The sequence below is a fragment of the Monomorium pharaonis genome, chromosome 6 (genome assembly GCF_013373865.1).
Source record: "Monomorium pharaonis isolate MP-MQ-018 chromosome 6, ASM1337386v2, whole genome shotgun sequence".
In the NCBI taxonomy this organism is placed as follows: domain Eukaryota; kingdom Metazoa; phylum Arthropoda; class Insecta; order Hymenoptera; family Formicidae; genus Monomorium; species Monomorium pharaonis.
Window position 1 is genome coordinate 13,239,177 of NC_050472.1, and position 13,553 is coordinate 13,252,729.

Genomic DNA, 13,553 nt, shown 5'->3' on the forward strand with positions numbered 1-13,553 from the left:
GCGTTTGTTACGCTATAGCTGTTCACGGAACTCGCTATCACTACCACGCTATTGGCTCCACGAACAATTCAGATAGCGTTAGCGTTTGTAGCGTTAATAGTGTCTCCCCGAACGCACCTAGTGTGAAACGGATACAGTCGCAAATCCATGTGATGCAGAGAATGCTTGACCACACACACACACACACACGCACGCACGCACGCACGCACGCACGCACGCACGCACGCACGCACGCACGCACGCACGCACGCACGCACGCACGCACGCACGCACGCACGCACGCACGCACGCACGCGCGCACACGCACACAAACACAGCACGCACGCACGCACACACACACGGGGGGAGGTGCAAGGGGAGCCTTTGGCCCCCCTTCCGCACCAACCCGTCGATAGGGATGCTCTGGAAAGACGCAAACCTATATAAGTCCGTTTGTTACTGTGTCCGTTTGTTACTGTATCCGTTTCGTACTGTGTCCGTTTTACTCATCCTGCTGTGTCCATTTATTACTGTGCGCATCTGGGATGCATATAATTGTGGGCCAGTTGTTCCAACTTCTTGGTAAACTTACCTATCAGACAAATATATATCTATCTATTTAGAAAAAAATGCAGATAGACACCTGATATGTAAGTTTATCAAGAAGTTGAAGCAACTAGCTTTAAGTCAAAGCTAGTAATAAGGATGCGTGCAGGAAAAAGAGTTACTGGTAATGACCTATCATAAAACTAGTGTCTGTAAAAATAGAAAACAACTTTCAAATAGTGCAAGTATTTGTATCCAAATTGTAACTAGACTAATTAGAGGAAAAAGAAAAAAATTACTTGTTAAAGTAGCATTTAATTTTTTTATATTCGTGGTACATATGTCCTATTTTGTGTTTTGCTAATCTTTTTAGTATTATTTTTAGTACATTGTAGAATTATTTATTTTGTAAAACAAAAATTTAATACAAATATATTCATATATCATTGAAATCTTGGTTTAACTTACTCTTTTTCTAATTTTTGAAACTAGAATGACATAACAAGTTAAATTGAGATTAAAGTTAATCTACGTTGGTAGAAATGAGCTTAAGGCCGAGTTGTACATAGTTTTACTTTAAATTTAGTTTAACTTATCTTCTGTCTTTTTCTAGTTTTAAAAATTAAAAAGTAAATTAAATGAAATTTAAACTGTATTAGTGCAATTGGGCCAAAGTGATTCATGAATATCCACATTTCAAATTTGCACGCTTTTCGCATGGCAGGTGACAATGGAACATTTATATTGCTATATCGTTGGTATAACAAATTTCATTATCTATGATAGTGATTAATTTAAATGTTTTATTAAATAATCCATTGGTTAGTAACACATTAATATAATAAAATAAAAGAGCTTTAATAGTTAATATAAACATTTTGCTTTGCGAGTGACATTTATTTCTGCCAGATTCTTTCGCTTAATGTAAAAACATTGAATAAACATAATTACATCAATATTGGCAGCAATGAGTATAAACTGTATAATTATCTTAAATTTATAAAAAATAAAGAAATATTCTTTATATGAGAGAATATATTTTCTTTTATTATTTTCTTTTATTACATAATATAATAAAAATTTTTAATATAAATCAATAAAATTTGTCAAATTGACTGTCTGGAAAATCCGTTTATTAGATACACAACGTTTCGACCATTGATTTTAGTCCTCTTTAGGTGTAAGTGAAATGTTTAATTATGACATAACAGTTTGATAATTTTGGACCAACGAAGAATGAAACATGTTATGTCCAACGTTGGTAAATGACAATATAAACTAACAAGGGAACCTCGCGAATTCTGATTTTAATGAAACTTGGCATAAATGTAGAGGGGGTAAATACATGAATTTAGAAATTTTTAGTTGATGCTTATAAACGGTTTGAAGGGGTGAAACCACCCTTCAAAGATGAGATATTTTTGCGTTTTCTCGATATATCTCACAAACTAAACAAAATATAAAAAAATGTTTCATACAAAAATTTTACAGCATAAATACCCCCATTTAACTACGCTGTTTATTTTTGAAAAAAAAATTTTTTAATTAAAATAAATTTTTAATGAAATGACTTTTATGTATATAGCAGTGCTCGGAATTAGTTGCACATTTCGCCTCGATTCCTGAGGCACCGCCTGCTATGCCCCCACTACCGCTGTAGGCTCGACGGCCGAGCCGCCGATCGCGCGCGTGGCCTTGTGTCTCAGGAGCGTTCTACGATAGATATGCCTGGTCCATTCGCGTGATTAAAAAATTCTCTTGCGCTGTGAATAATTTTTTTATTTTTACAGACAATTAAAGTTATTAATAATATTTTTCCTCCTGGGTGATGTGGAAAGCTATTGACAAAATTGCAATTATTACATTGTGTTATATTATGCTCATTATATGTATATACAAATATGTTTATAAACGTAAAAATATTATTAATAACTTTAATTGTCTGTAAAAATAAAAAAATTATTCACAGCGCAAGAAAATTTTTTAATCACGCGAATAGACCAGGCATATCTATCGTAGAACGCTCCTGAGACACAAGGCCACGCGCGCGTTCGGCGTCTCGGCCGTCGAGCCTACAGCGGTAGTGGGGGCATAGCAGGCGGTGCCTCAGGAATCGAGGCGAAATGTGCAACTAATTCCGAGCACTGGTATATAGCATTTATAAAGTAATTATACTGTCTTATACTACGTTTTATTTATATTATCTATGTGTATATTATGTATCTTATATATTATCTATGTTATAATACTATACATTTACACTGGAACCCCGCGTTAGCGGACTGTTCGGGGCTTTGGTCCGCTAACGCGGGGTTATCTCCTATTGCTTGGTTTCACTCCCACTCCGTGAAATACGCGACTGCATTGCTCATTGCTATCCCCACACACGCTACTCATGTGGGCCGAGTGCATATGGAGGGGATAGTTTCCGCTAACGCGGAGTACGCTAACGCGGGGTTCCAGTGTATATTATCTGCATCCTTGTATTAGTTTTTATCTAACAGTTGCGCAATATTAGAGTAGTCACGTTACTTTCACACAGTGTTCATTCTGTCTACGTCACATATTTCGCATTCAAGTTTTATATTTGTCATGTCACGGTATGTATCATATATGAAATGGAAATCACGTATTAATAAAAGTTTGGTATCTTTATTAATGTTACGCGTTATTTTCACATCAATATCACATCTAACGTGTGCTTGATTTTTCTGTTAGATTGTTTTTAATTAAGCGAAGCATAATGTTACACATAAATGTTGCGAATGTTCTTAATATGTTAATTATTTTATTTCAAATTATACATATTCCACCAATAAAGGAAAGCCTATAAATGAAAGATGGGGATGCAAATAATATAAATGTATAGTATTATAACATAGGTAATATATAACATACGTAATATATACATAGATAATATAAATAAAACATAGTATATAAGAGAATTACTATAATATAATATAATTACTTTATAAATGCTATATACATAAAAGTCAATTTTATTGAAAATTTATTTTTATTAAAAAAAATTTTTTTTTCGAAAAATAAACAGCGTAGTTAAATGGAGATATTTATGCTATAAAACTTTAGTATGAAACATTTTTTTTATTTTGTTTAGTTTACGAGATATATCGAGAAAAGGTAAAAATGTCCCAACCTTGGAAGGGTGGTTTCATTCTTTTAAATCGTTTATAAGACTAAACGGAAAATTTTCTGATTTTAATGAAACTTGGCATAAATGTAGAGGAGGTAAATGCATTAATTTAGAAATTCTCTATTTTGGTTAAAAAACAGCTTGAAGGGATGGACCACCCTTCAAATTTGAGACATTTTTGCGTTTTTTTGATATATCTCGTAAACTAAACAAAATATAAAAAAATGTTTCATACAAGAGTTTTACAGCATAAATACTTCTATTTAACTATGCTATTTATTTTTTCAGAAAAAAATTTATTTTTTGAAGTTTTTTTTGAAAAAAAATTTTTTTGAAAAAATAAATAGTTAAATAGAGATATTTAACTATACTGTAAAACTCTTTTGTATGAAACATTTTATTTTGTTTAGTTTGCGAGATATACCGAGAAAACGCAAAAATGTCTCAACTTTGAAGGGTGGTTTCACTCCTTCAAACCGTTTATAAGCGCCAACTAAAAATTCCTAAATTTATGTATTTATCTTCTCTACATTTATGCCAAGTTTTATTAAAATAAGAATTTTCGGGTTTGCGAGGTTCCCTTGTAAATATAAATTAAGAATACGCATAATGTATATTATACGAACAAAATTACCTTTTTTAAAAAAAAGGTAAAAAAAGGCGCCAAGTTTTTGCTTTACTATAATCCTGTTGGTTGATTTTAATTATTTAATTATTTGATCATCAAGTCCGTTTATTATTAAATATTTTAATAAAAAGTTATAATAAATTTTGTACAAATATTTTTATAATTGGCGCATTTACTTTATATTATTATTTGTGTAGAAAAGACAATAAAACCATAGGACAGTAAAACAATTTACCTAATATAATAGTTTGTTTCTTATGAGCGCACATACCCACACTTGGCGCCTTTTTTTACCTTTTTTTTAAAAAAGATAATTTTGTTCGGATATCACGCATTTTGTAGTATTAAGCATTTTATTTAGGCTGCATCAGTGAATATTCAATGATTATCACAGTTACAAGTATGCCACTGCGAATCAGTGAATATCCACTGATTAAGATTTAGAGAGTGAAATGCGGTAGTAAATAATGTACCAAATTTTTGTCTTCCTAAATGTCTAACAATGATATATTGGTTTGATATATGCGTAGCTTCTTGAATTCCTCAAATTTTGATGGCACTTTGCTAAATCATTTTTTAAAAATAGAGAAACAAAAGTATTCTTATATTATTACTTTTGCCAGATAGATCAAATTTTTGTAATTGTTCAACACTTATAATTTTATATTGTTTTATACATAGACTCTAAATATTTATAACTGCAGCAACAAGCATTTGTTACTATAACTACCTAATACTGTATGCTTTGTAATTTCCTGTAGAGCTTCATTCTCTATATTACTTTTGTCAACTTCTATTCGTAATTTGTCAATTTTTTGTGGCTATATATTAAAAAAAAGGTTTTTATGGCTGTGCTTATTATTTTCTTTTTCTCTTTCTTTTTTCTTCTCTTTCAGCAGATAATCGAGAAATAGCTACAATGATTTGAAGGTTTTTTTTTTACTAAAAAAAATATGTATACATATATACATATTATATTTCTACATACATATATATACACACATACATACTTAAATTTATACACATACATATATACATACATATGTATGTAAATATTATTACAATGCTATTCTTTTCTTTCTTTTTCTCTCTCTCTTTCTCCTTTTCTTTCAATTTGAGAATAACACTCTTTTTAACATAAATTATAATTTATATGTGTATATATGTGACTTACTTTATTTTATTCTTACTTTTTCTTCTTAATTTTTCCTAACTATTAAAATTTTTTTTTCTCTCTCTCCTTACCGATTTTTTTTCTTTTATCTGTTCTTCTATTCTCCTTTACCTTCAAATACAGTGTTTCTTCCTCTTTCTTTTAATATATAACTAAAAATAAAACATGGCACAAAGTATATTGATTTATCTCAAAATAATTATTTTTATTAAAAAAAAATAAAAATTTTATATAATATACTTATCTGATTGTATAACGGATAGTACGTTATACTATAATCTTTCGCAATGTAATATGCGTAGAGAAACTAAATAAAAACTTGCTCGCCGTTAACCTCGCGCACGTCACATCATTAATCCCAAACTGTCACATTATCTCCGTGAAACTCGCCGCGGATTCGTCTGCTAACGTCAAAGTATATTCGACTACGAACGCGCACTTCTCATCGAATCTACGAGACTTTTCTTATAAGAAATTATTAACCGTACAATTTACAGATATATCACTTAATATTTATTCTTTACTCTCACAAAACGATTATATTACGAATGACAGCAATTTATCATCATATCAATATGCAGTATATATTTTATAAGAAACTGTCACAGGTAAGTCTTAGAAGAGCCCTCTCGTGTTGAATTCGTGTACTTAACAAAGACCGACGACGTATCTTAATTAAAAAATCTACATTTTAAGGTGCGAATTCATGCAGCGAGAAATCGCTGGCGACTTGGGAGAAGTGGGGGAAAAGTGACGCCAGCGACAAGTATTCGTCGCTTTTCTCCCGGTACATATTCATGTGACGACAAATCGCTAGCGACTTTAATGTCAGTTATAGGTTATTGCAGAGAAATAATTATTGTAATAAAAAATAAAAAGTAGTGAGTAAAAATGAAGGTGACAGTACGTACAAACGGGGTGTATACCACTCAGTGTGCAAATAATTTGAAAATAGCGATAACAAAAACCATCAAGAAGCGACGGATAGCGATTGCAACTGCTGTAATGTTGGAGTTGCAAAAAATACAAAAGAAGCGAAAGTACAAAAAGAAGCAGTATTGGGTAGCTCCATACTTAAAAGACCGTCAGAAGCATAGCTTCTTTCATGTGTCCATTCCTAAACTGACGTTGGAAGATGGCATACGTTATTATAACTATTTTCGAATGTCAGCAACACAGTTAGAAGAACTGTTGTTATTAGTTGGAGCACAATTGCAAAAAATGAATGTTGTTCGAGAGTGCATAGGACCTAAAGAACGCTTGGCGTTAACATTAAGGTTTGTTACGTTTTATTATATATAATATGTAATAGTACAAAAATATGTTTAGTGTTTGCTTCTATGTTCTCAATGTTTCAGATATCTTGCATCTGGTGATTCGATGATCTCAATGTCATACCAATACCTCGTAGGAGTTAGCACAGCAAACAACATAATTGGAGAGACGTGCAAAGCGATTTGGGATATCTTACATCCACTAGTTTTACCACCTGCATTAACTGAAACAGAGTGGTTAGATATTGCGCAGGACTTCAAGGATAAAACAAATTTTGCCCACTGCATTGGCGCCATTGATGGCAAACATGTGACCATACAGGTTTGTATTTTTTTAGAAATATTTATCTCTGACGTAACAAGAATTAGAGTGATAATATCCTTTATAAGCAATGTATACTCTTTACCCAAAATATTTTAAAAATCCATTACGCTGCATTATTTGAAATAACCATTCGATATTATTTCAGTGTCCCAATAATGCCGGTTCCACCTATTTCAATTACAAACAATCGCACAGCATTGTTTTATTGTGTATTTGTGATGCAAATTATATTATCCGATTTGTGGACATCGGAGCATACGGCCGACGAAGTGATGGCGGAATTTTTGGAGACAGTGTTATAGGGAGAAATTTTGACTCTCAACGCATGAATGTGCCGAAACCAGCAGCTGTTGAAAATGGACGAACTCTACCATTCATTCTTGTGGGAGACGAGGCTTTTCCTTTAAAACCATATCTGCTTAGACCCTACCCAGGCAAAAATGGATTGACTCCGCAGCAGGACATTTTTAACTATCGGTTAAGTCGTGCAAGAAGAATGGTCGAGAATACATTTGGTATTTTAGCGAGTCAATGGCGAGTGTATCGTAAACCGATTATTGCTCTGCCACAAACTGCTATATCAATCGTGCAAGCAACAGTGTGTTTGCATAACTGGCTCCGAAAAGAAGACATCGGAAGAAATATTTATGTCCCCCTAAATATGATCGACGAAGAAAGCGTAGATCTAAATACTTTTCAACCAGGTACTTGGCGGAGAATAATGGAGGATGGATGCGCATTTCAAGACATTACTAATTGTGGAACCAACACAAGTACTCGATACTGCATGGCAATTCGTGATGAATTTCGCGATTATTTTTGTAATGAAGGATCAATACCGTGGCAATTTAATAGACACAAATAATTGATTTGCATATCTTATTAACATGTTTTATTATAAAAATATTAAAAAATATAAAAATATTCTTAAAAAATCTACTTTTGGTCGTTTTTTCTTATTTCACGCAAAAGCTTCAATATTTCAATCATTCCCAATTCACTCGCATCCGCACTGAGAGCTCGCAGCTTAGAGGCGACAATCATTCCGAACTCAGTGAATTCATCGTTAGGCAGGCCTCCGGTTACATCAACCAAAACAGGTTCATTCATCAATTCCTCCACTCTGTCCATAATGGCTCCAGGCTCGACCGACCTCTCGCGCCCCGAGTCACTTTCTGAAATCAATTTGTTATTTTTTAACTGACAATGGCTGTATTTCAAAATTGACTACCAGTACTAAAAATTTACAGTATACGTGAACTATAGATTTTCAGTACTGGCAGTCAATTATAATATTTCTTAACTATTTTCTTAAAAATATTTAGTTATGGTAAATGTGTATTTTTAATTATAAATATACTATATTTATTTAAACATTACATTAAAACATTTGTTACAATAAAATTATTTATTGTAACAATTGTTTCAGTACAATGTTATAAATGTTTTCTACAAAACTAACATTTATTAAAAATATAAGAACGTCATAATTAGTAATTTTAGTGCATGCATTTTTTAAACAGTAATTAATTCAATTATAATTGAAATATTCTTACGTGATCTACGTCTACTATTTTGCGATGTACTGCTACTGTGGTCATATGTTTCTGTGCTGTTTTGCGAAACATCCGGACTGTTGGAGAGATCGGCAATGTTTGATATTGTCCTAAAAGAGAAAGAAGTTAAAATAATAACATTTTAACCGCTGTACAAACTACATTTATATAAAACGTATGAGAGTGCATTTACGTACACGTTTTCAAGTTGCATGTCATGTAGAAAACTAAGCCTTTCGTAGTGGATCCATTTAACCTTTTTGGCTGCCGCAGAACCACTAGGCTGAATGTTACCTTTGCGATGTCTCCTGAACATATCGGACAATGACTTCCACTTCTTTTTTATTTGCGCTACAGTCATTTCTCCTAAGATAAAAAACGTGATAAATACATTTATAACAGATATGGCTCTCATGCCTCAATTAAAAAATGTTATACCTTTCATGCTAACAGCAATCTCTTTCCATAGTTTCTCCTTAGTACGGGCGCTCCTTTCGGAAATGTGTAATTTAAAATTCCAAAGAGGTGGTCGTTTCCGTACTTCCTCTATAAGAATCTCTTCATTATGTAGTTTCCTCGTTAAAAGATTCATCGGACGATTGCTGTTCCAACAGTCACCCTCGACATTCGTATCTACTAGCTGATCGCTTTCTTCTTGCTCGGCTTCTTCCTGCTCAGCTTCTTCCTGTTCGGTTTGTTCTTCGACAAAAACCTCTTGTCCTCCAATAAGACTTTTTCTAATAATCGATCCATCATCTGTAAAAATATGAAGATATAAACACATAATCTAACATTTAGCATCTGCAGTAATTTCACTATACTTACCGCACTGCGGATGAAAATAATTATTTTGATCTATAATGTATCTTGTAAATCCTTCCAAACAGGGATGATCTTTAATCTCGTCTGAACGACAAATTGTTTCGCACATACTGCAGGTATAAACTACAGTTAACTAAAAATCAAAATTATGTTCTCAAATTATAGGTTAGATATACGCGGTTGTAAACACAAGCAAATATAATATAATAATTAATCAGTTTATTAATATTTTTGATGTTATACTAACCTCGCAATTATTCATATTGCCCCTTTTTCTCTTTTCCCCCGTGAATATTCAAATATTGCTCTTTGAAAGGCACGATGTGGCGACTTGTCGATGCTGTTCGGACAGGACGAACTTCCGACGATTTGTCGCTACCACACAATGTCTATGTGGAGGGGGAAAGTCGCCAGCGATTTCTCGCTGCATGAATTCGCACCTTTAGACTTTGCGTCGCTATATCTCCGCTCGTAGAGCACGCAGAAAAAAAATGAAAACTTTTTTTTTATCAATCAAACCCAAGCTTTCGATTGAACCTAGTTAGAACTCGATCGGTTAAATCGTTATTGAGATCTGATAATCTCAGGTGCTCGCAAGTCGCATACTCGCGTAAATGTGGTCTCGCGCTGCGCGTTCACTTGGCGCGAGACACTACCGTGTCTCTTGATTATGCAGAAATTATATCTATTACGCAGAAACATGATAAATCACGTCCAAGTAACGAGTCAGTGAGACAACTAATTAAATATTACACCTGAAGAGGACCAAAATCAATGGTCGAAACGTTGTGTACCTAATAAACTGATTTGCCAGACAGTCGATTTGACAAATTTTATTGATTTATTTTAATATTACAAAAAGTACTTTCTATAAAAATTTTTAACATAAGAAAAAAGAATAATTGTTTAGAATTATGGCTTTTATCAATTTTGAAGTTTTTTTACAGGTTTCTTTATAAAAATGTTTGTTGTGACTCCGACAGTGATAATCAATCGGGGGAGCCCGAAAAATATGTAACCTACTAATTTTTTGGGCCATTTTTTTCGAAGTGATTTTTCGTATATTTCGACGTAACAAAATATACACGCGCGCGCACACAGGCCCGCACGCACATACACAACTTAGGCATACCCACTTCGTCTGTAGGGATGCCCTGGGTAGAAGTGCGCAAAAGTACGGGGCATACCTTGTTGATGATAAATTACGACTTAACTGACATAGTTATTTCTCAACAAAGCACGCGCCGTACTTTCGCACTTCTATCCAGGGCATCCCTATCGATGGGGTGGGGGGGGGGTCAAAAGCTCCCCTTGCACCTCCCAGAGTGTGTGGGTGTGCGTGCGTGCGTGCGTGCGTGCGTGCGTGCGTGCGTGCGTGCGTGCGTGCGTGCGTGCGTGCCACCGCAGGTTACAAACTTCATACTTTTGACTTATGACTTTTTGAGTAAAAAAAATATTTTGTGTGTAGGTTTTTTTATCTCTCCCGTGCAATTCTTCAACTTGACAACAAACTATTTCATTAAAAAATTTTTGTAAAACTTTAAAATTAAAAAAATTTTAACGATTTTGAACAATTACCAAAAGAAGATAATAAATCAAATTTTATGTGATTTAAAAATAATTATTTGAAATTTAAAAAAATTTTTAAATTATCTAGGTTAAGTTAAAAGTTATAACTTTTAAATTTAACTTTATTATTTAATTTTAAACATTTTAACAAGTAATTATCCAATTTTTTGCAAGCAAGTAATCTTGCGTAATATATATAACTGATATGTGATATTATTAGCAAAATGTATATATAACACAGTGAAACAATTATGGAGTGCAATACAAACAAAGAAAACCTCAACATAGATGTGGTTGAAAAAACTGTGATGGAAGTGGAATTTGCAGTGGAAAAATCAATTAACAATGACAGTCTGGTTATTAATGATAATAGTAGCGTAGCATCGGTGATAATAGAAGAATTGGATGAAAGTGCTATTAACTCAATGGATATGGATATAAATGAATTTGTCGAAGCAAGAGCGTTAGAAATTAAAGAGGTGGCAGATGTTATTCCAAATTACAGTATATTCTCTCCGTCATGTAATTCCAACAAGGATGTTGTAGATGTGGAAGATCAGGATACCACACTAACTGCAGACGAGGAAGATCAATTAACAAAACAATTTTTAAATGGCGAGTTAACATTTAGCGAGTATTCGTCGAGAATGGATCAGGATATAGATCAAGAAACGATAGAAAATGATACGTTTAGGTATAACGGAAGATAATATCTCTACATTATTTTGTACACATTGTGTTACATGAAAGAAAATTATATTTTGATCCTTTGATATTTTTAGAAGGACGATCGGATTCGATCGTGTTGCAGTACAAAAGATTGTGGAACAAAAGTCGTATAAAGCAAGTAATGTTCGCCAGAAAAAGAAAAAGCGTGTGTTATCACCAGTTTTGCAAGGATTTATGGGAGAAGCAAATTTAAGATTTGCAAAGGGAGAAGTAGATTTAGCAGCTAAAATGTGCATGGAGATTATTAGGCAAGTTTTTCGATGTATCATTGATACATTGGCTGAAGACTTTGGTTGATAACAATTTTTATTATTAGTAATCAGAAAGTGGTAAAATTTTATATTGTTTAAAATAAAGTCCATGCCAATGTTTAAAATAAAGTTCGTGTTAAAATTTGTTTTATATCAATACTAGACATCACAGACGCTTTTCTTGCGCTCACTATTTAATTTTTTACTTTTTAAAAATAAATTGCAATAATAATTGTCTATATAAATTGTTATTTGTTGACTTTGCGATGACTAGCACAGCAAGAAAATCAGCATCGTAAAAAAGAGCTAAAAACATTTTCATACATTTGAGTTTATACCTTTAAGAATTTAGGAAAATTTTCTGGAAAAAACTGGCAAAAAATTTATCTTTTATAAAAATGATAATTTTAAATGATAAATATAAAAAATATAGAAAATCTTTATATTGTGGCACACTTTATTTGAATACAGTTGGCAAAAAAATTTTAAATTAAAAAACATCAAAACTTAACAGATACTTCAGAAATCTAGAAATATTTTAGATATAAATTGTGATCACATAAATTGTGAAGAATTATCTATATAGTATTGATTTTTGTGGAAAATTTTCGAAAAAGTTTCAATCTTTTTATATTTTATGTAGATATTTTATATATTTTAACAATTCTGGAAGAATTTCGCCAAATAAAATGTTACAACAAAAATCTTTTTGAAATCTGTCATATCCCACAAATTTGGAAACACTTTAAAACAGAACAAAAAATTATATTGAGATTAAAATAAAACATCCAAATGATTCTAAAATTATTAACTTTTTCCATACATACACTGAAAAATTGCATCCATTGCAACAATCTTGCATCGCAATGGTACAATATAAAAATTGAGAGCTTGCATAAAACAATATTTTTTTTTATTAATAATTTAAATATACATTATAAATTTGTTTATAACAATTTTTAATTTTTATTAATAGGTAGGTATTACAAAATTAAAATAAAATTTAATAGTATTTTAAATCTTTTGTGCTGTGAGGAAACGATTTTATTTGGCTTAGGTGCATGGCGTAACTTAATTTACATTTACTAAATAACAAAGATGAAATATCATCAACATTGCGAACTTCAAGTACAATGCAGTTTTAGGCCCGTATTCATAGTTCAAACTTATAAATAAGTAAGACTCAAGTTGATGTTTAAGGGAGTTCCGCTGCTAAATCAAAATGAACAAATTTTCATGAAACTTTGTAGAGAAGTTTAAATTAGTGATATAAATTGACTGTCAAAATTTCAGAAAGCTGAACTAGCTAGTTATTTAGATATTAAATATTTTATTAACGGGTTCTTATGGGAATTGATGAATTTTCAGGATTTTTCAGTTTTTATTGTTGTATTAAACATAGAAGTAATGAACAGATGTTAGTGAAACTTTACAATAATATATCTTAGCTGTCCAGAAAAGTACTGTTAAATTTTTGAAACGATGTTTGAATGAAATAATTGATAAGATAAAAAAAGTTTACAATAATTGAAGTAATACAGTACGT

General features: G+C 32.1%; 3 protein-coding genes across 7 annotated transcripts in view; 2 read left to right on the forward strand and 1 right to left on the reverse strand.

Moving 5' to 3' along the window:
* The window catches only part of LOC105834969, a 153,325-nt gene that overhangs the window by 5,367 nt on the left and 134,405 nt on the right, over positions 1-13,553 (forward strand). The window contains exons 2-3 of one of the 3 annotated variants that reach the window (XM_036288239.1): positions 11,248-11,721; positions 11,810-12,004. In XM_036288239.1, the coding sequence (XP_036144132.1) occupies positions 11,279-11,721; positions 11,810-12,004 (638 nt within the window). In that variant the 5' untranslated portion in view covers positions 11,248-11,278. Of the gene's footprint in view, positions 1-11,150; positions 11,722-11,809; positions 12,005-13,553 lie in introns of those variants that run through there. The other 2 variants (XM_036288240.1, XM_036288241.1) reach the window with 2 other exon arrangements.
* Positions 5,505-8,019, forward strand: LOC118646021 (putative nuclease HARBI1). Of its 2 annotated transcripts, XM_036288242.1 has the most exons (4): positions 5,505-6,089; positions 6,178-6,758; positions 6,840-7,077; positions 7,226-8,019. In XM_036288242.1, the coding sequence occupies exons 2-4, from the start codon at positions 6,373-6,375 to the stop codon at positions 7,943-7,945; spliced, it is 1,344 nt and encodes a 447-aa protein (XP_036144135.1). In that variant the 5' UTR covers positions 5,505-6,089; positions 6,178-6,372; the 3' UTR covers positions 7,946-8,019. The 2 variants fall into 2 exon arrangements, with proteins under 2 accessions (XP_036144135.1, XP_036144136.1); XM_036288243.1 differs by having other exon boundaries at positions 5,505-6,758.
* Positions 7,958-10,020, reverse strand: LOC118646022. 2 transcript variants are annotated; one of them, XM_036288245.1, is made up of 6 exons: positions 9,706-10,020; positions 9,462-9,568; positions 9,075-9,392; positions 8,834-9,002; positions 8,637-8,746; positions 7,958-8,255 (listed from the first exon to the last, which is right to left on the reverse strand). In XM_036288245.1, the coding sequence occupies exons 2-6, from the start codon at positions 9,565-9,567 to the stop codon at positions 8,017-8,019; spliced, it is 942 nt and encodes a 313-aa protein (XP_036144138.1). In that variant the 5' UTR covers position 9,568; positions 9,706-10,020; the 3' UTR covers positions 7,958-8,016. The 2 variants fall into 2 exon arrangements, with proteins under 2 accessions (XP_036144138.1, XP_036144137.1); XM_036288244.1 differs by having other exon boundaries at positions 9,462-9,591; positions 9,706-10,019.

Coding starts and splice junctions, on each gene's coding strand:
- LOC118646021 (XM_036288243.1), top strand. CDS start 6,373: ATGAAGGTGACAGTACGTACAAACGGGGTGTATACCACTCAGTGTGCA. Junction 6,759..6,839: donor CGCTTGGCGTTAACATTAAG/GTTTGTTACGTT, acceptor TCAATGTTTCAG/ATATCTTGCATCTGGTGATT. Junction 7,078..7,225: donor GCAAACATGTGACCATACAG/GTTTGTATTTTT, acceptor ATATTATTTCAG/TGTCCCAATAATGCCGGTTC.
- LOC118646022 (XM_036288244.1), bottom strand. Junction 9,003..9,074: donor GATTGCTGTTAGCATGAAAG/GTATAACATTTT, acceptor TTTTTATCTTAG/GAGAAATGACTGTAGCGCAA. Junction 8,256..8,636: donor AAATAGTAGACGTAGATCAC/GTAAGAATATTT, acceptor AATTGATTTCAG/AAAGTGACTCGGGGCGCGAG.